Source organism: Ranitomeya imitator, chromosome 3 (genome assembly GCF_032444005.1).
Source record: "Ranitomeya imitator isolate aRanImi1 chromosome 3, aRanImi1.pri, whole genome shotgun sequence".
Taxonomy (NCBI): domain Eukaryota; kingdom Metazoa; phylum Chordata; class Amphibia; order Anura; family Dendrobatidae; genus Ranitomeya; species Ranitomeya imitator.
In genome coordinates this window covers 139,305,149-139,325,213 of record NC_091284.1, presented here as the reverse complement: position 1 = coordinate 139,325,213, position 20,065 = coordinate 139,305,149, and the positions used below count along the sequence as shown (strand labels likewise).

At 44.4% G+C, this 20,065-nt stretch overlaps 1 protein-coding gene across 4 annotated transcripts in view; it reads right to left on the bottom strand.

Annotated features, from left to right (window-relative positions):
* Positions 1–20,065, bottom strand: part of PHKA2 (phosphorylase kinase regulatory subunit alpha 2) — a 144,284-nt gene that overhangs the window by 72,950 nt on the left and 51,269 nt on the right. For all 4 annotated transcript variants that reach the window (XM_069761524.1, XM_069761525.1, XM_069761523.1 and 1 more), the window contains 8 exons: positions 19,824–19,970; positions 18,401–18,454; positions 16,958–17,080; positions 3,665–3,760; positions 3,488–3,595; positions 3,104–3,182; positions 571–705; positions 311–420 (listed from right to left, as the gene is read on the bottom strand). In XM_069761524.1, the coding sequence (XP_069617625.1) occupies positions 311–420; positions 571–705; positions 3,104–3,182; positions 3,488–3,595; positions 3,665–3,760; positions 16,958–17,080; positions 18,401–18,454; positions 19,824–19,970 (852 nt within the window). The remainder of the gene's footprint in view (positions 1–310; positions 421–570; positions 706–3,103; positions 3,183–3,487; positions 3,596–3,664; positions 3,761–16,957; positions 17,081–18,400; positions 18,455–19,823; positions 19,971–20,065) is intronic.

The following is a 20,065-nucleotide window of genomic DNA, read 5'->3' as shown; positions in this document are numbered from 1 at the left end:
TATATGCAAATATTTTACAACTTGATTCTGGTTTCATCCTTTGTTATTCATAACTTTGTAACCTATTATTCTTAAACTGTGAGTCATTTGGATAGACGGGGTGCCACTCGATTGTGGGCTGATGTGGTCATACTATATGTCAATTTGACTTTTTAAATGTTTTTAATCTCTTTTGGCTTATGTGTATCAATAAAATATTGTCTATTTTTAGTGATCCCTGTGTACCTGGTATGTTTCTGCTTGTCTTAAAAGTGATATCTGCTACCTAGAGACATTCACAGTTATTAATATATATTTTACTTGCACCAACCTGAGGAGTAAAAGTGAAGATCTGACTCCTAATTGTGTACAATTTAGATGTTCCCAGTACTCCAATATGACGATATGGTCGCCCACTTAGCTTCATGGCTTTATTTATTCCTATGAACATGCAGACAATAAAAACATTGGTAGTACAGACTTTGAGAAGGATATCAGTACTAGTCTAGGCAAAGGCCATAGTGCTGTTGTTGATTGTATGACTGACAGCAAAATGTATACCTTTACTAGGATAAAAGTCCCTGCACTTACCAAGTTTTGCATAGAGGTGGCTCAATATTCTAGCTGGCTGCACTCGAAAAGGTCGGACGTCATTAAAGCTCTGTACATTAATGTCATGTTTTTTTAACATATTCTTAATTTCCGTTGTTTCTGCCAGAACAGACACTGAAAAATTTAAACACAAAAGAAAAACAATGAACAAAGACACACATGATAGATAGATAGATAGATAGATAGATAGATAGATAGATAGATAGATAGATAGATAGATAGATAGATACCGTATATACTCGAGTATAAGCCGAGATTTTCAGCCCATTTTTTTGGGCTGAAAGTCCCCCTCTTGGCTTATACTCGAGTCATACCCAGGGGTCGGCAGGAGAGGGGGAGCGGGGCTGTCTAATTATACTCACCTGCTCCTGGCGAGGTCCCTGCACGTCCCTGGCTCCCCAGCTTCTTCCTGTACTGAGCGGTCACATGGTACCGCTCATTACAGTAATGAATATGCGGCTCCACCTCCCATATGGGTGGAGCCGCATATTCATTACTGTAATGAGCGGTGACGGTGACCACTCAGTACAGGGAGAAGCAATATTCACCTGCTCCTCGTTCCGGCGCCGCTCCATCTTCAGAGTCTTCTGCAGTGACTTTCAGGTCAGAGGGCGCGGTGACGTGGTTAGTGCGCACCCTCTGCCTGAACGTCAGTGCAGAAGACGCTGAAGACGAAGCGGCACTTGGAACGAGGAGCAGGTGAATATTGAAAGTGCCGGGGGCCTGAGCGACGGAGAGGTGAGTATGTGATTTTTGTTTTTGTTTTTTATCGCAGCAACAGCAAATGGGGCAAGTGTCTGTATGGAGCATCTTATGGGGCCATAATGTTTGTGCAGCACTATATGGGGCAAGTGTCTGTATGGGGCCATAATCAATGTTTGTGCAGCACTATATGGGGCAAGTGTCTGTATGGGGCCATAATCAATGTTTGTGCAGCACTATATGGGGCAAGTGTCTGTATGGGGCCATAATTAACGTTTGTGGAGCATTATATGGGGCAAGTGTCTGTATGGGGCATCTTATAGGGCCATAATCATGGTTTGTGCAGCACTATATGGGGCAAATATCTTTATGGAGCATCTTATGGGGCCATAATCAACACTTGTGCATCATTATATTGGGCAAATGTGTCTATGGAGCATCTTATGGGGCCATTATTAATCTTTATGCAGGATTATATGGGGCGTATTTTAATATGGAGCATCTTATGGGGCCATCATAAACTTTATGGAGCATTATATGGGGCTCCTGATTCACTATGGATATTCAAAAACATTTAACCTACTGATGTCTCAATTAATTTTACTTTTATTGGCATCTATTTTTACTTCTGACATTTACCAGTAGCTGCTGCATTTCCCACCCTAGGCTTATACTCGAGTCATTAAGTTTTCCCAGTTTTTTGTGGCAAAATTAGGGGGGTTGGCTTATACTCGAGTATATACGGTAGATAGATAGATTATATATCTACCGTACATATAATATTTTTGCTACAACTAATCCAACAGTTATGATTGTCTAAGCTCAAACTCAACTGATATGAAGAGAATGTTAGACAGCTGGTTATGGAAGAATTGTGAAGAATATTAATTGTCCAATGTTGCATTTAATATAAAGATCTAGCGCTCAGCTACAATACTAAAAGTTCTAAGAAGAGAAGTGAATGTCATTAATTACATTTTCAATCTGTTAAAGGAAGGAATTTATTGGGCAGCAAGCGATCAGTCAATAAGTTAAGTGAATGCGTTAGAAGTTGGATTCGGCCATAAAAGCCAGCTTCTCGCAATTTCGAATGGGCAGTTGATGTTGGGATGTGTCTGCTTCTTGATAACTATGCATCATTCATGAGGGCTGTTATCTGACGTATTAGCCATTTGCAGCTTCTGAGGCTGGAAATGCTGATGAATTTATCCTCTGCAGCAGAGGACATTCTTGGTCTTCCTTTCCTGGGGCAGTCTTCATGAGAGTCAGTTTCATCTTTGTGACTGATGGTTTTCATGACAGCACTTTAGGATACTTTCAAGGTTTTAGCAATGTTCCGGATTAACTGATCTTCATCTCTTAAAGTATTGATGGGTTGATGTTCCTCTTTGCTTATTTCAGTGGTTTTTAAACCATTGTGGAATATAACTCAGAACTGCATGGAACTGCGTACCAACACTGCCTCAGTAAAACACACTTGATGGTCGCAAACACTTTCTGAAGGCCAGTGATTGCATAAACTCTTGGTGTGGTATAGCTGTTCATTGGAAGTCATCCAAAGTATAACCATGATAAACTGTTGGAGAGAATTCCAAAGGGTAGTAAAGCTGTCAGCAGAGTAAAAGAGGGGTATTCCATGTTTCCATATGTGACCCTTTGTGGTTTTGCTGCCTTCAGTCTGAATCTTCAATGTGAACTTTCCAATAAGTACAAGGAAAACGATTACATGATCAGGAGTGTTCAAACTTTTGACCGGCATAGTACATAAAGTATGTCTAAATATCTCTCTATGGATAATTATCATCATTACCTTGCACTACAACATCAGGTTTGAAAGCTGTTGAAAATCTTCTATTTAATGGATCGATTTCTCCAGGTGCTAAAAAGCCCTGTGCCAAAAAAAAGCCAGAAATAAAATGTAACCGACAGCAAATCACTTCAAATTCTAATAAACTATCCAAAAGGGCATAAAATCTGAGGCACAATCTCCATGTGTTACATGCACTGCAATAATCTGGGACTGTAAAAACGTCTGTGAGGAATGTAGGTACAGTGAGTGGGTTAGATTCTGAAGGAACTGCTACATGATCAGTTGCTAGTGGGTTTAGAGACTGTGATTACATCTTGTCCAGCCTAAAAGACAGTTAGGCTTCAACCAATCTTCTGGAATCCACACTCATGCATTGTATTTTACCTCTGCAAGTAGATTTCCAAGAATATACAGGGACTGCCCCCACAAATGTGGCAATTTCCCGATAGTGACGCGGTCCACTGTGTGAGGGTTGTGATACTCCTCTTCTATCTATGGGAGAGAGTACGTTATAATCCCACACACAGTATGGACAGGAGACCAGATCTACAATGTAACAACCTTGTTGTGAGGGACAGCATACAATTCTGGCACCAGGCGAATCCCATGTTTTCCTCTGATCAGTATACCTTCTAGAGCCTCTCTGTATTCCTGCACCTAAAATATGCAAACATATACAAAGTATTGTAAAACACAGATACATTATTAGGAAAATATACACACCCTGTGGGAATATAGAAATATGCTGACGCTATCAATGCCATTTTATATTTAAAAAAAGTGTAACTATTGAGATGAGGTTACAGTGGTGTGTGTGGGAATGTTATGTATAGGCTGCACTGCACTATGGGGTCACAAGCGCTTGTGTGCAGATCTATAGCGATGACGCCACAATTGTAAATGTGTATTTCTATTTATGAAACACCAAATTGATTACTCCTTAATGGGAAGCGATCATCAGAAAACTACTTATTGTTTAGATCAGGCTTTTGTGCTAAATACGGTATATTCTTTTGCATTTTTGTTTTGTTTTATATTTTTTTACATATCACAATCTGTATTAAAAATACAAAACAAAAATCTTGCAATTGTCACACTGGCCATTGGGGCTGTTTTAAACCCATTTAACTGTTATATTTTACTCACAGGACAGCGCGTTACTGTCCCCATTGAGGCTCACAATCTAAATGCCCTATCAGTCTGTCTTTGGAGTGTGGGGGAAAAACGAAGAACCAGGAGGAAACCCACGCAAACACTGAGAGAACGTACTTGCACATGATCTCCTTCGTGGGATTTAAAGGTTAATTCCCATCTCCAAGATCCTATTCCGATATGTAGTAGGTTTAATATTAGTAAATACTTCCAATGAGAAATGTAGTATAGTTCTTCTGATAATCTATGTCGCTTACCTGACGTGCAGGCCATTGCAGTAGCTTAGGTATCCATGGTTACGGCCATACAGTGACAGTTAGTTGCTAGTGGTTGTAACCATGATATAGGTTGTCAGGGGAATTATACTACATTTCTAATTGGAGGCATTTGTTAATATTATTACACCTACTACATATTGGGATAGGATATTGGTGATGGGAATACCTCTTTAAAGCCAGAACCCCAATGCCCCAGTGCTAACCATTGAGCCACGGTGCTGCCCTTAATTCCTCATGCTTCCAATTATTTCAGGAATTAACACATGTACATTAGCCTCAATGTGTGGTCATTGTAAAGAGATGGGGAGCAGGGTCGGGTTTGACATCACCAATTATGATTGGTGGATCCTGTGTTATAAGCTGTGCATATGTATGTTACCTTTCACCGTAATCCCATCTCTACTGATAGAAGCCAGCTAAAAACTTTTCCTGAAAGGACCGCAAATTTTAAAAAGCCCCAGCAGCCAGGGTAAACATTGTAAGACTGCGAATTTTATTTCTCATAATAAATATGAAGAATAGGGATTTTTGTGTACTCACCGTAAAATCCTTTTCTCCGAGCCAATCATTGGGGGACACAGACCGTGGGTGTATGCTGCTGCCACTAGGAGGCTGGCACTAAGTGATACAAAGAAAGTTAGCTCCTCCCTTGCAGTATACACCCTCCTGCTGGCTCTCAGCTAACCAGTTCGGTGCAAAAGCAGTAGGAGATCAATAACAACATATGGGCGTATAGCATGTCATAGTATATATGAGAGTATAGCATGCCAGATTATAAAAAACAAGCATAAGCTAATAACAGGGTGGGAGCTGTGTCCCCCAATGATTGGCTCGGAGAAAAGGATTTTACGGTGAGTACACAAAAATCCCTATTTCTCCTTCGCCTCATTGGGGGGGGGACAGACCGTGGGACGTCCCAAAGCAGTCCCTGGGTGGGGACAACAATAGATCAGGCCCTGTGTAACCGCTACTTACAAGTGCGCCACCGCGGCCTGCAGAGTCCGTCTGCCCAGACTCACATCTGTGGATTGCATACATATTAATCCTATTGACCTAAGCTATGCAAGCTTGGTCACATTCCGTAAAGATACCTCAAAACACAATACCATAAAAAGCTATGGCACAAGGAATGTTAAAAATATAACAAACTTTATTAATAAACAATCAAACATATAGTGTATACCTTGGTACCTCAAACAACAACTAGAGGCTACCGGGATAGGGCACAAACATATACTTATGGCATATACATCATGGCAAAAGTATAATATACGGTTTAATAGATCAAATCCTCCCCATACCACATCTGAATCAAACCACTGGCACACGCCTAAATGGTAGAACAACTGAAAGGATATGGCCGTAGGTACAGTGAGCTATCCAAATAATGCCAAAGCGCCTATAAAGTATATGGGGTATATGAATAAAAGGTATATTACCTATAGAGTGCCCAGGACCCGGTAAGCGTCCCACCTCGACGCGCGTTTCGCCAAGTCTTCTTCCGGGGGCGTATGCCATTGGGGAGGTAGGTGGACCTTATAAATGCCCCTGAGCCAATCAGGATCCAGCGTCCCTAACAACTATCGCTATGTATCGATGTAAACACAGTGCGTCTAGGTATGACGGCGCATCCGGCGCCGGGTCCCGCTCCAATCAGGACAGCCCCCCGCCAGTCAAGGAGATGCCAGCGTTCCACTCAGCAAGTCACCGAGCGGAAGCCAGACATCACCAATTGAGACCAGAGCAGGGAAGTCCGGAGCAAACCAGGCGGCGCATGCGCAGCCCTGTATCAATGAAGTCCGATGTGGACACAGTGCATATGGGTATAACGGCGCATCCGGCGTCAGGCTCCGCTCCAGTCAGGACAACCCCCCGCCGGTCAAGGAAATGCCTGCGTTCCACTCAGCCGATCACCGAGCAGAAGACAGGCATCCCCGTATGAGACCAGAGCAGGGAAGTCCGGAGCAAACCAGACGGCGCATGCGCACAACCCCAATCACTGAACTAAGCCGTATAACCACCCGGAGCTCCAAAAGAGCCTATATACCAATACCCAGTGCATACTGGGGCCAGGCAAAGTGCTAAGAACAGGGAGAAAGTGCAAATGTGCAATGACGGTGAATAGCAGCTTGTAAGTGGCCAGAATATGGCCAGGTATGTGTTAAACCCTGGTAAGGGGGACTAAGTAATAGTGCTATACATATGGGATACACAGTATTTATGAATATACATAGAAAATTCCAACAGGTGTTATAATACAAATATATAAAAATTAAGACAATAAATGAAGAAAATAACACAACAAACGTGACACATACATATATAAAAAATATACTAATAGACGCACTGGGACATAATAAATAGATAGCTGGAGTATGGAAGCAGGAGAACCACTGGGATCAAAGATAACTTCTCATGGAGCCATATATTTCTTTACGATTATTGATCTTCCTTTGATAAACCTGCTCCTTTGCCATCATCAGGAATGTAACTGGATCAATATGATGAAAGCACAGGGCAGATAAGACCACACTTAGATGAAAATTCTAAAAATAATAAAAAATAATCAATACACATTTAAAAACAAAGAGCTATCCCCCCCCCATAAAAACCTCATATCAAAGGGAGACTGTATACCCATCATTTAAAGAAATGCCCCAAAGCCGAAGCTTTCATTGAGTCCCTGTGGTGCCATCGTACCCAGCCGATAAATCCACCGACTCTCCATTTGTGCCAGTAGCTTACCCAAATTGCCCCCTCTAATCCTCATTGATATTACATCTATACCTTTGACCTTTAAACCATGAGGATTACATTGATGATACTGCCTGAAATGCCTAGGTATGGTTTTTAGAGTTGTTTCTTCCTTTACCGATTTGGCGTTAATGATATCCCTGCAATGTTCACGCGTCCGAATCTTTAATTCGCGAATAGTAAGCCCAATATAGACTTTATTGCAGGGGTAGGTGGCGTGGTAAATTACACCGCGGGAGGCACACGTAATCCGTTTTCTATTGGTAAAGGTTTTGGCGTTATCGAAATTAGAGAAGGTCTTGGTTTTGACATGATTGAGGCACGCTTTACATAGACCACAGGGATAAAAACCAGAATTGGTAGAACTTGTGGACATAGTGTCTCCCCCTGGATTGTATAGACTATGAACCAATATATCCCGCAAATTTTTGGTTCTTTTCGCCACTATCATAGGTCTCTCTGGTAAGATCTTTCTAAGGATAGGGTCTGCGTGTAAAACTTTCCAATGCTTCTGAAGGATACCGGTAGCCTCTAGTTGTTGTTTGAGGTACCAAGGTATACACTATATGTTTGATTGTTTATTAATAAAGTTTGTTATATTTTTAACATTCCTTGTGCCATAGCTATTTATGGTATTGTGTCACATCTGTGGATGTGTGGGAATTATAGTGCTTCAAGAATGCATGCGGACTGGACGATCCGCAAGCTTGCAGGCGTGCAACGAATTCACCATGTTATCATGGCCGATGAAACGGCTAAACCCTTCCTGAAAATGTCAGGAAGCCTTCCTCTACCGTCAGGAAGCCCAAATAAAGCGTCCAACCTTCGGAAGGACGCCATCCTCGAGACGTACCTACTCAGAGCACTCACTTCGTCCAGAATATGGGGAATTCATTCCATTTTGTGGACTGGTGCCAAAAGAGATGAGAGAAGAACTATGCCCTCATAACAGTGATAATACAGTACCACCTTGGTAACAAGGGATGGGGATGGCCCGAGGACAACCTTGCCTCGAAGGTAATAAGGGAAAAAAAGTCTGAAAGAGCAGAGCAGTTAGCTCCGAAGACTCGTCAGAGTAAGGATATCGCAGAGGAAAAAGGGGGTGACTTTTCCTGATAGTAAAGTCTGCCCGGATGAAAAGGAGCCTACTGTAAGGCTCCTAGGACTAATAAGGTCCCAATGATCCAACGGTATGCGATAGTGAAGAACTGCGTGTGAAAACTTCCTGTGAGAAAGTCCCTACTTGCAATTTTGCTGCGACAAGGCGGGAAGATACTAGCTCCGCAAACAAAAAAACGGACGTGGTCAGTGCGGATCTCTGAGGATCACTGGGGCCCCTTTCTGCTTCCGAAAGGCTTTCGGAAGTAGTGGAAGGGGAGTTATGGAAACTGGTACCACGGCAGAAACAGAGCACGGAGTGCGATGGCTGTTGGATCTCGAGGCCGAACCACGAACTCGAGTACATTGGCCTTCAGTCTGGACATCATCCGACCTACAACTTGAGAGCTCCAGTGAAGGCAGATCTGGTGGAAGACTTCAGGGTGAAGTTCCCACTGACTTGAGGCGGAACCCTGATGGCTGAATTTGTTTGCCGTTCAGAGTTCTACTTCTGGGATATATACTGCCGAGATCATCGAATGATAGATCTCGGCCCACCAGAGAATATGAGGTACCTCGCTCATGGCGCCTGACCATGGGTACCTGCTAGATGATTGACGTATGGCACCGCCGTGGCATTGTCCAATTGAATTCGGATAGGGTGACCCGCCAGAAGGCAGTGGACCTGCTGTAGGACTACCGTTCGGATCTCCAGAACAATGATAGGGAGAAGAAGCCTTGCATTGGTAGTTACTAATAACCATTGAACCGGGAGAAAAAAGCCATGGATGAAGAAGGAGCTCAGAGACTTTCATCTGAAAGTCTGTTTGCCTTGCTGAAAACGAGCGGAGCGAAGGAAACCGCTTCCATTATCGTCACCATTTTTCCTCAGAACTCTCCTAGCAAATTGAATGAAATGAGGGGGTGAGTAATCAAGTCCTCAGAACTCTCCTTGCGCGAGCTCCCTGTTGAAGGGCCATGACCTTGTCTCGAGGGAGAACTACCATCCTTCTGGAAGTGTGCAGGATAATCCTCAAATAGGATATCCGCTGGGCTGGAAATGAGGAGAACTTGTCTAAGTGTAGCTGCCAGCCCAGGTGAGAGGGTATCGCAAGTGATATAGATGACTCAGCGTAGTCCTGGAAGGGCGGCTAGACAGTCGACCAAACAGGGCAGGACGAGCACGCCTCTAGGGTGCAAGAGAAACATGACATCCGCCATGACCCGTGTGAACACTCTGGGTGCGGAAGCAAGGCCGAAGGACAAGGTTGTGACTTGAAAATGCTGTTCACGAATGGAAAGGCGATGGAATTTTTGAAGCGGTTAAGCATCCCGAATGTCGATGGATGCCGGAAACTGCACCTTTTTCTGTTGAAGTAATGGCTGAGTGGAGGAACTCCATCCGAAGAAGGAGGACCATGTCAAAGGTTGTTAGAAGTTTGAGGTCCAGGGTCTGTCTTACTTTTCGTTCCCCTTTTTGGAACCAAGATCCCTTAGATCTAGACTGTGCTGGACAATCCTTATACAATCCTTTGTCAGTCTTTCGCTCAAAAGATTTGATTGGCCAGTTGTTACTGGTGTGAATCAAAGTAGTTAAGGTCTCCCGCCAGGAGACCATTGCTCTAGCAATCCATGCGGCGGCTAGAGAGAATAGAGCGCTGAACCCAAAGCCGCAAGGCGAAACGAACCAGATTTGTTATCTGACAGTCCGTGGTATTTTTAATTGATGACCCCTCGGGTAGGGATACTGGTAGGCATACCACAGGAGATTCTACCCGGTTAATCTGCCCCATGGCAGAATGTGCGGCTGCATCCAGCAGGTCATAGTCTCTTGCCATCGCCGCTCTCTTTTGGCGGTGCAGAGATAAAAATTAGGAACCCTCGATCCATCAACCTCTTAACAGGGAAGTGGAGAGGAATTGTCCGCCTTCTTGCATCATCCGCTAAATAGTGGTAATGCAGATGGGGGGTGCTCGTACGCCAAAAGCGGTGCCTCTGTACATCCGCAGAGTTCAGGTCCCCGGGTGGACAGGACAGGTAGTCTGGCGTTAGACCTGGATGCAGAAGAGGAAACATGAAGGCGAAACTCCGTGTGTTCGTCTGTTGATGGTGTGGGGAGATCGGTGCCCTTTAGAGGACCCGTCGTCCTTAAAAATCAGGCCAGGCATGGCATCCCACGTAGAGGCTTCTGTCCAGTGAATCGCTTATCCGAACTGAATGGCAAATGCTCTACGAGGGAGTTTAGTCTCCTTATGAGGGACACTGCGTAGTCTAGAGCAGAACCAGAGTCTTTGTCAATGTACCGAGATTGGTTACTCTTCTCTGAAGCTCTGGCAAGTTCAGGCAATACCCAATCCATATTCAGAGCCTTGTTGTCATCAAATCATTGGTGAGGGAGCAGGAAACGAAAACTTACATTTTCTAGATGCCTGTATGTTTCTAGACACCTGTACGTTTCTAGAATACTTGCGGCCCCTGCTAGCCGACGGCTCCCATGTAGGATAGGGACCATGTATATCGGTCCTGCGAGCACTCTGACCAAGAGATTGAATCCCTCCGTGTACCCTCTGGGAGAACCATGGATTGCGGTCAGTGACGAAGTCCACTGAGGGGAACTAGAGGATAAGCTGGGGTCGGCGGCGGAGGGCTCCTCGGATTGATCATGCACCCCTAAGACCAGGGAATACTGCTCATGCGCCTTTAAGACCAGGGAATACCGGTCATACGCCTTTAAGACCAGGGAATACTGGTCATGCCCTTTAAGACCAGGGAATACTGCTCATGCGCCTTTAAGACCAGGGAATACCGGTCATACGCCTTTAAGACCAGGGAATACTGGTCATGCCCTTTAAGACCAGGGAATACTGGTCATGCGCCTTTAAGACCAGGGAATACCGGTCATACGCCTTTAAGACCAGGGAATACTGGTCATGCCCTTTAAGACCAGGGAATACTGGTCATGCGCCTTTAAGACCAGGGAATACTGGTCATGCTCCTTTAAGACCAGGCGCCTTTAAGAACAGAGAATAATGGTCAGGCGCCTTAAAGACCAGGGAATATTGGTCATTCGCATTTAAGACCATGGAATACTGGTCATACGCCTTTAAGACCAGGGAATACTGGTCATATGCCTTTAAGACCAGGGAATACTGGTTATACGCCTTTAAGACCAGGGAATATTGGTCATACGCCTTTAAGACCAGGGAATACTGGTCATACGCCTTTAAGACCAGGGAATACTGGTCGTGTGCCTTTAAGACCAGGGAATACTGGTCGTGTGCCTTTAAAGACCAGGGAATACTGGTCGTGTGCCTTTAAGACCAGGTACGTCCTTACCCGGGTACTGATGTTTAATGCAAAAATACTGTCACCCCAGTGTGAGCTGGCCGGGTGGACCAAGATGGCCACCGGGAGTTGCAGAGTTGATAAAATCTCGCAGAGAGCGAGAAGCGCCAATTCGGGGGGCGGAACCACGGACACAATGTTGAATAGGCCCAAGCCGGGGCCTAAATTTCTGTAGCCGGCGGGCGACACCAGCGGGGCGTTCCAGGCAAGACTTCCAGGATGCGGCCTACACATCGGCCGATGCCAGGGGCTAAATTTTTGCAGCCGGCCGAAGCGTTACCTCAGAGAGGTGGGCCACAGGGAAGTGGCTGAGACTGACTGTCTTGATATCCTCTGAAGATGGATCCACTCACCATTGGTGCGCGTCCCGGCATGGAGCTGCCACGGATGTGGGTTTCAGCGCTGTTCTGTGCAGCGTGGACGGTGCAGGGATAAGCCTCAATCCATCATCCGTTTGTTAGGGAGGTGGAGAGGACCCGTCCGCCTCCTTGTGCCATCCGCTTTCACAGTGGTGGGACAGTGAGGGCTGCTCGGACGCCATAGAGAGGGGCCTCTGTACAGCCACAGAGTTCAGTCCGGGTGGACAGGGCCAGTTGTCTGGCATTAGGCCTGGCTCCAGGAGAGGATACATGGAGGCGACACTCCATGTGGTCGCCTGCTGCTGGTGTGGGGAGATCGGGACCATGAAAGGGACCATCACCCCTGAAGTGAGCTCAGGCATGGCTTCCCACGTCGCAGGAGAGGGTACGGGGAGGTATACTCGCCATGCTCGCCTGTTGATGGTTCGGGGGAGATCGGAACCTTGAAAGGAACCGTCGCCCCCTTCACTCCGTTAATTAAAAAATAAAAATTTACAGAAAAGTAAAAAATAAAATAAAAACGTTGGGGTCTGAAACAGACCCATGTGCCTCCTACAGACACTAAGCAAGAACTGGTTAGCTGAGAGCCAGCAGGAGGGTATATACTGCAGGGGAGGAGCTGAGAGCCAGCAGGAGGGTGTATACTGCAGGGGAGGAGCTGAGAGCCAGCAGGAGGGTGTATACTGCAGGGGAGGAGCCGAGAGGCAGCAGGAGGGTGTATACTGCAGGGGAGGAGCTGAGAGCCAGCAGGAGGGTGTATACTGCAGGGGAGGAGCTGAGAGCCAGCAGGAGGGTGTATACTGCAGGGGAGGAGCCGAGAGCCAGCAGGAGGGTGTATACTGCAGCAGAGGAGCAGAGAGCCAGCAGGAGGGTGTATACTGCAGGGGAGGAGCAGAGAGCCAGCAGGAGGGTGTATACTGCAGGGGAGGAGCCGAGAACCAGCAGGAGGGTGTATACTGCAGGGGAGGAGCCGAGAGCCAGCAGGAGGGTGTATACTGCAGGAGAGGAGCCGAGAGCCAGCAGGAGGGTGTATACTGCAGGGGAGGAGCCGAGAGGCAGCAGGAGGGTGTATACTGCAGGGGAGGAGCTGAGAGCCAGCAGGAGGGTGTATACTGCAGGGGAGGAGCTGAGAGCCAGCAGGAGGGTGTATACTGCAGGGGAGGAGCCGAGAGCCAGCAGGAGGGTGTATACTGCAGGAGAGGAGCAGAGAGCCAGCAGGAGGGTGTATACTGCAGGGGAGGAGCAGAGAGCCAGCAGGAGGGTGTATACTGCAGGGGAGGAGCCGAGAGCCAGCAGGAGGGTGTATACTGCAGGGGAGGAGCCGAGAGCCAGCAGGAGGGTGTATACTGCAGGAGAGGAGCCGAGAGCCAGCAGGAGGGTGTATACTGCAGGGGAGGAGCTGAGAGCCAGCAGGAGGGTGTATACTGCAGGGGAGGAGCCGAGAGCCAGCAGGAAGGTGTATACTGCAGGGGAGGAGCTAACTTTCTTTGTATCACTTAGTGTCGCCTCCTAGTGGCAGCAGCAGCATACACCCACGGTCTGTGGCCCCCAATGAGGCGTAGGAGAAAAATCATTGTCAATTAAAAAAATACAAGAAACACAAATACCTGACTTAAGCGATAAGTCATTTACTGATCACCTATTCCCCTTTACCATCCTGTGTCTAAAGATGGTTTTATACATTCGACATTCACAGTCGTACTCGACCATACTAGGCCGTGAGCGTAGGATATATGAAACCAGCCTTATACCTGTGTGACAACTCTTATCTTGAATTCAGTTTCTAGTGCGGATTCCAATGCGGATTTACACTTGCAGTTTTCTATTGGAGCAGATGTAAAAACGCTGCGGATTCCGCACAAAAAATTGACATGCTGCGGAAAATAAAACGCTGCGTTTCCGCACGTTTTTTTCCGCAGCATGGGCACAGCATTTTTTGTTTCCCATAGGGTTACATTGTACTCTAAACTCATGGGAAACTGCTGTGGATCTGCAGCTGCGGAAACGCTGCGGATCCGCAGCAAAATCCGCATCGTGTGCACATAGCCTTAAGGTACCTTCACACATAACGATATCGTTAACTATATCGTTGCTTTTTGTGACGTAGCAACGATATCGTTAAGGAAATCGTTATGTGTGACAGCGACCAAAGATCAGGCCCCTGCTGGGAGATCGTTGGTCGCTGAACAAAGTCCAGAACTTTATTTCGTCGCTGGATCTCCCGTGGACATCGCTGGATCGGCGTGTGTGACACCGATCCAGCGATGTCTTCACTGGTAACCAGGGTAAACATCGGGTAACTAAGCGCAGGGCCGCGCTTAGTAACCCGATGTTTACCCTGGTTACCAGCGTAAAAGTAAAAAAAAAAACAAACACTACATACTTACCTACCGCTGTCTGTCCTCCAGCGCTGTGCTCTGCACTCCTCCTGTACTGGCTGTGAGCGTCGGTCAGCCGGAAAGCAGAGCGGTGACGTCACCGCTCTGCTTTCCGGCCGCTGTGCTCACAGCCAGTACAGGAGGAGTGCAGAGAAGCAGAGCGCCGGGGACAGACAGCGGTAGGTATGTAGTGTTTGATTTTTTTTACTTTTACGCTGGTAACCAGGGTAAACATCGGGTTACTAAGCGCGGCCCTGCGCTTAGTTACCCGATGTTTACCCTAGTTACCCGGGGACTTCGGGATCGTTGGTCGCTGGAGAGCTGTCTGTGTGACAGCTCTCAAGCGACCAAACAGCGACGCTGCAGCGATCCGGATCGTTGTCGGTATCGCTGCAGCGTCGCTTAATGTGAAGGGGCCTTTAGGCAATCCCAATAAGGTCCAATAGTGTTCTTGTCAATGAAACACTGACACTAAGGCCAGCTACACATGTACGGATACCATGATATACATGTAGGGACCGCAATTTCCAGACCAGCCGTGGTTCTCCTGACTAAACAGTTACATCTGGGGCTGCTGAGCTCAGCTCTGGTCTGGAGATGCATAGCCAGTCTGGAAGTCCTGACGTGTGAAGTCGGCATAACACTATGGGCCCAATATAATATTGCATTTGTGCCTGTTATTGTCACATTTTTATTGTTTTGTGCCTCCATTTTCTTTTTCTTGTGCAATACGGTATTTATTTTTCCATTACTGTTTTTTAAGTCTATTTTATCGGCGCTCACCTATATTTTTTTAAGCTTGCCACTGTGAGATCTAGTCCAGAGTTTCGAAATGTTTTCAACTGGCTTATCACTTTCCAAAAGTTTTGCAAAATGTACTCCAGTCACCCCCTGGAGAAATTTAATGCACCGTATGTCACATATTTTGGTGCAATGTTTGGAGAGGGTCTGACGTTTTGCATTTAATAGTAAAATATACCTCTTATTCATCGTAATATTGCATTCACTACTGCTACAATTGTAACCCCTAGAATAAAGTTATTTATCAGGCACAAACCACGGCAGACTTGCAGGATTTTTACACTTCATCCCCTGTAAAAATTATACTTTTATATGTACCCTAAATGGCACCAACAAGATTTCTGCCCGTATTTTGATGCACAGCTATTGTGTCACTTTTCCACCGTTTGTTTACCAATGAAAGTTACAACCTGTTTTGCAAAAAAATAAGCCCTCGTACAGTTACATTACCAGTAAATGCCTGATATGGTCTGTTATTGTCATGAAATGTATGGATTAAAGGGAATCCGTCAGTAGGATCAACCCTCTTCTTTTCATGGGCATACAGGTCATAGGAAGCTGAATAAAATGATACCTTGATACCTTTGATCCGGGCATCTTATTCCAGAGAAATTTACATTTTTCTTAATATGTAAATTAGCTGTTAAGATCTATGGGCTGTACTTCGATCTTGCTGAGCGTCTGCCTTCAGAGGTTATTTTGACTGAAAGGGGGCATTACCAATGTAACACATGTAAATCAGACTGTCAGTCATTACATGTCTCACACTGGTAACTCCCTCCTTTCATTTAAAATTATTTGTGGAGGCAGATTCTCATGGAGATGAACGTCCTGCCCATAGATCTTAACAGCTCATTTACATATCAAGAAAAACTGATTTCTCTAGAATAAGACATCAAATCACAGATATCAAGATATCATTTTATTCAACTTTCTATAACCTGCATGCCTATAAATACGGCTTATGAGGGTTGATCCTACTGACAGACTCCCTTCAAGAGCTCCATTGGTCACACTGCTCAGCAATACTTTACATTGCATTCCTATGTCCTGACAACATTTTTAATCTCTCTCTGTATTTTGTGATTGTATTCAAAATTTGGAGAGGCTGATCTATGGGAGAGCAATAACATTCTGTAATGTGTACACTTGTGCAGAGGTTTGTATGTTCTCCTAGTGTTTGCGTGGGTTTCCTCCGGGTTCTCCGGTTTCCTCCCACATTCCAAAGACATACTGATATGGAATTTAGATTGTGAGCCCCAGCGAGGACAGTGATGATAATGTATGTAAAGCGCTGTGGAATATGATAGCGCTGTATAAAAATAAAGATTATTATATTATTATTATTGTGAGGATGTCACAATAGCAGGTGACTCTTTTTATACTTAGTAAGTCAGAGTATGGTCTATATGTTATATTTATGAGTTTGCTCTGTTGTAATAATGTCACAACAGTGTTTGTGCTTGCTGGCTCTGCTCTATTGTGTTGATGTCAGAGTAGTTTTATTATTATAGGTTATTGTTTATAGTGACAATGTGAATGTTATCTGTGATTGCGTAACAATAGTGTGTCAGTCTCTCTGATCAGTGATTCTTTTTGTTGTTGTTTTTTTTTTAACAATTTGTTTTTACTTATCTTGTATTTTTATTTAATTTTTAACTTTTCATTCTATTGTATTTTCGGTCATACCTGAACTTGGTCTCCATTAAAAACACCATCAATGACTAGATAAGTCCAGAATATTGGCCACTCGCATTCAATGTTTTCAAACAACTTCAGCTCGGTTGAGTCGTAATGTAGCCTGGTTGGGTCCTGACAATAGTGAAGGGAAACTGATTAGAAGGTAAATCATGTCCAGAGTTTTAACAAACGGGTCTGCAAATTTAGAACCACGTAAAAATGAATAAATGCAGACCTCGTTAACAATATACACGATTCATATCTACAGAAGAGTAACGACGATAGGAAAATATAGTAAAAATAATAAATATAACCTAGCGCTCAGCTTAGATGCGTAGAAGGAAAATTTATTGTAGTGCACAGAAAACGTTTCGGTTCATGTGGAACCTTCTTCAGTTATAACAATAATAAACAAAAGAACAAAACATGCAGTATAGTATAGCAAAAACATAACAAAAGTATATACAGTACAGAAGATGTTGGTCATAGATATACAATAAATAGAAAATTCATAACTGGCATTGAGTCCTAGTCAAAATCGTTGCACAATCCGGTCTATGTGAAGGTGGAGCAAAAGGTTTAGCATACTGTGAAAGGTGAAGTAGAATACCCACATGGAGCATAGTACACGTACCGTGCTGTATTGAGCATATATAATGCGTGATTCTCAGATGAGAGACTCGGTATATATTAGCGGATTCTATAAAGAGATCACGCTTGCCCAATCTTCATACACACTACAGGTAACTCCTCTCTATCCCTCACGGCCAGCGACACGGTGCACTACATCTATCAATGGCTGTGACTACTTTATTTACAGCTCTCTGCACAGCATGATACGGTTCACCGTAGTAAGTAGTATAACGCCATACACCCTCTATTACTTACGTGATTCCCGTGTTGACCACTATTCTGTTTATAGATTCCGCTAATATATACCGAGTCTCTCATCTGAGAATCACGCATTATATATGCTCAATACAGCACGGTACGTGTACTATGCTCCATGGGGGTATTCTACTTCACCTTTCACACCGAATGCTAAACCTTTTGATCCACCTTCACATAGACAGGATTGTGCAACGATTTTAACTAGGACTCAAAGCCAGTTATGAATTTTCTATGTATTGTATATCTATGACCAACGTCTTCTGTACTGTATATACTTTTGTTACGTTTTTGCTATGCTATACTGCATATTTTGTTCTTTTGTTTATTACTGTAGTAACTGAAGAAGGTTCCACATGAACCGAAACGTTTTCTGTGCACTACAATATATTTTCCTTCTACGCATCTAAGCTGAGTGCTAGGTTATACTTATTATATCTATGGGTTGGGAACCTGCCTTTAGCACCATTCCATAGCTGTGCTCACGGTGTCTGACATAGATAGGAAAATATAGGTCAGACTGAGCTATGAGCCAGGAATTGTAGTACTTGACGTTCTTCTTACCTCTCTTGGAGTTTTATAACCATCTCTGAGAAATCGACAGCAGCCATACCTTCCCTTAAAATAAAACAAAAGAGGACTTGTAAGGACATGAGAAATGAGTCTCATGGATTTACACCATAAAATTCTGGCTATCTACAGACAACACTGAGGGATGCTCACTGCATACAGATTTAGAAAGCCCCCAATGAAATCAATGGGACCAGCTTCTAGATATGGATACCAGAAATAACTGACTGTGCAGATAGGAGAGCACTCTAATAGCCCCCATTAGTCTAAAAGCCTGTTTACACTGTGCGTTTTTGTTGTGTTTTTTCTGCTCGTTTGTCAGGAGTAAAAAATGCTGCATTTTACAGGACAATCAAAGTGAATGAGATCGCTGAAATCTGAAGCATAAGATGCAATATTTTTCCTTGCGGATCTGAAACATCAAAGTGTTCTTTCAAATCTGCAGAATGTCAGTTCTTTCAGCATCAAGGTATGCGCACGTTTGCTCTTTTAATGCAGAAAAAATCTGCGGCAAATACCCAAGTGTTGGCAGGAAAAAATAAACATAAAATATGTGCGTTCTTACTCTTTTTACTCGCATGTTTGGTGAGTTTTAACTTGCAAATGAACGAGCCTTAAAATCTGTTCAAATGTTGAGTTTCTTGAAATTCCATCCAATATGCTGTAACATCTGGATGCTGTGAGATGTTACAGCACAGTGGATGGAATTTCAAGAAATCCCATCTCCACTATGCGTGCACAGACACCTCCGGCTTACCTGCGGAGACGGACATGCGGCGCGTCTTTCCAGACAGCAGCATGTCTATTTATCTTGCAGAGATGTGAGTTTCTGCAAGATAAATTTCACCGGTACAATGTATTGGGCGCGGTGATTCCGCACGGTTCAGTGATCACATGCGGCATCACCTGCGTTCAATAGCCGGCAGCGTATTGGACACAGCGGACATGTGCAACGTCCAAAGCGCTGCCAATTACTGACTGTGTGCACATGCCCTCAGATTTGGAAATACATCCTGTGAGTAAAATATGCAAGGTAAGAAGCAGCATATGCATGAGATTTCAGAAATCTTCTGCAATTTACTGATCTTGCAAAACGCAAAGTTTTTTACTTACAGAACAACGCGCTAAAAATAAAAAACAAACTAAAAAAAATCACCTAAAGGCATTGTTCATAAGGCCAGAACTATCTCATGGCTATCACCAACAGTGCTGAAGGACCTCACTGACTATAATGGGCTCTGTCAGATTTTTGTCATGGTGTGTCATTTTTAAAAGATAATATAGTATTTTCTTTATCCAGCATTTTCGATGGAATCTGTGATGACGTCTCCTAACAGTGCTTCCAATGCAGATGGGAACAGAACCTAAGCCGCTGCGTTCCTGCCCACTTCAGATGATCCTATGACTAAAAACGTACTTGTAACTTTGTGATGATTTCATTTTTGGTCACATTAACCAGGTTTATGTCTTCCACTGCAAAAGCTGGGTACGAAATGATAGAAAGCAGACCAGCGTCGATCTCTTTTGACGTGGATGCTCTCGGTAGCATGGAATACAGGATTGACTGTAAAGAGAAGAAAACACATAAGATCTTGTACTGGATCACAAAGGGAAAAAAAACGATCTTACCCAGTGCGTCCTTGGTACATGATCATGTGA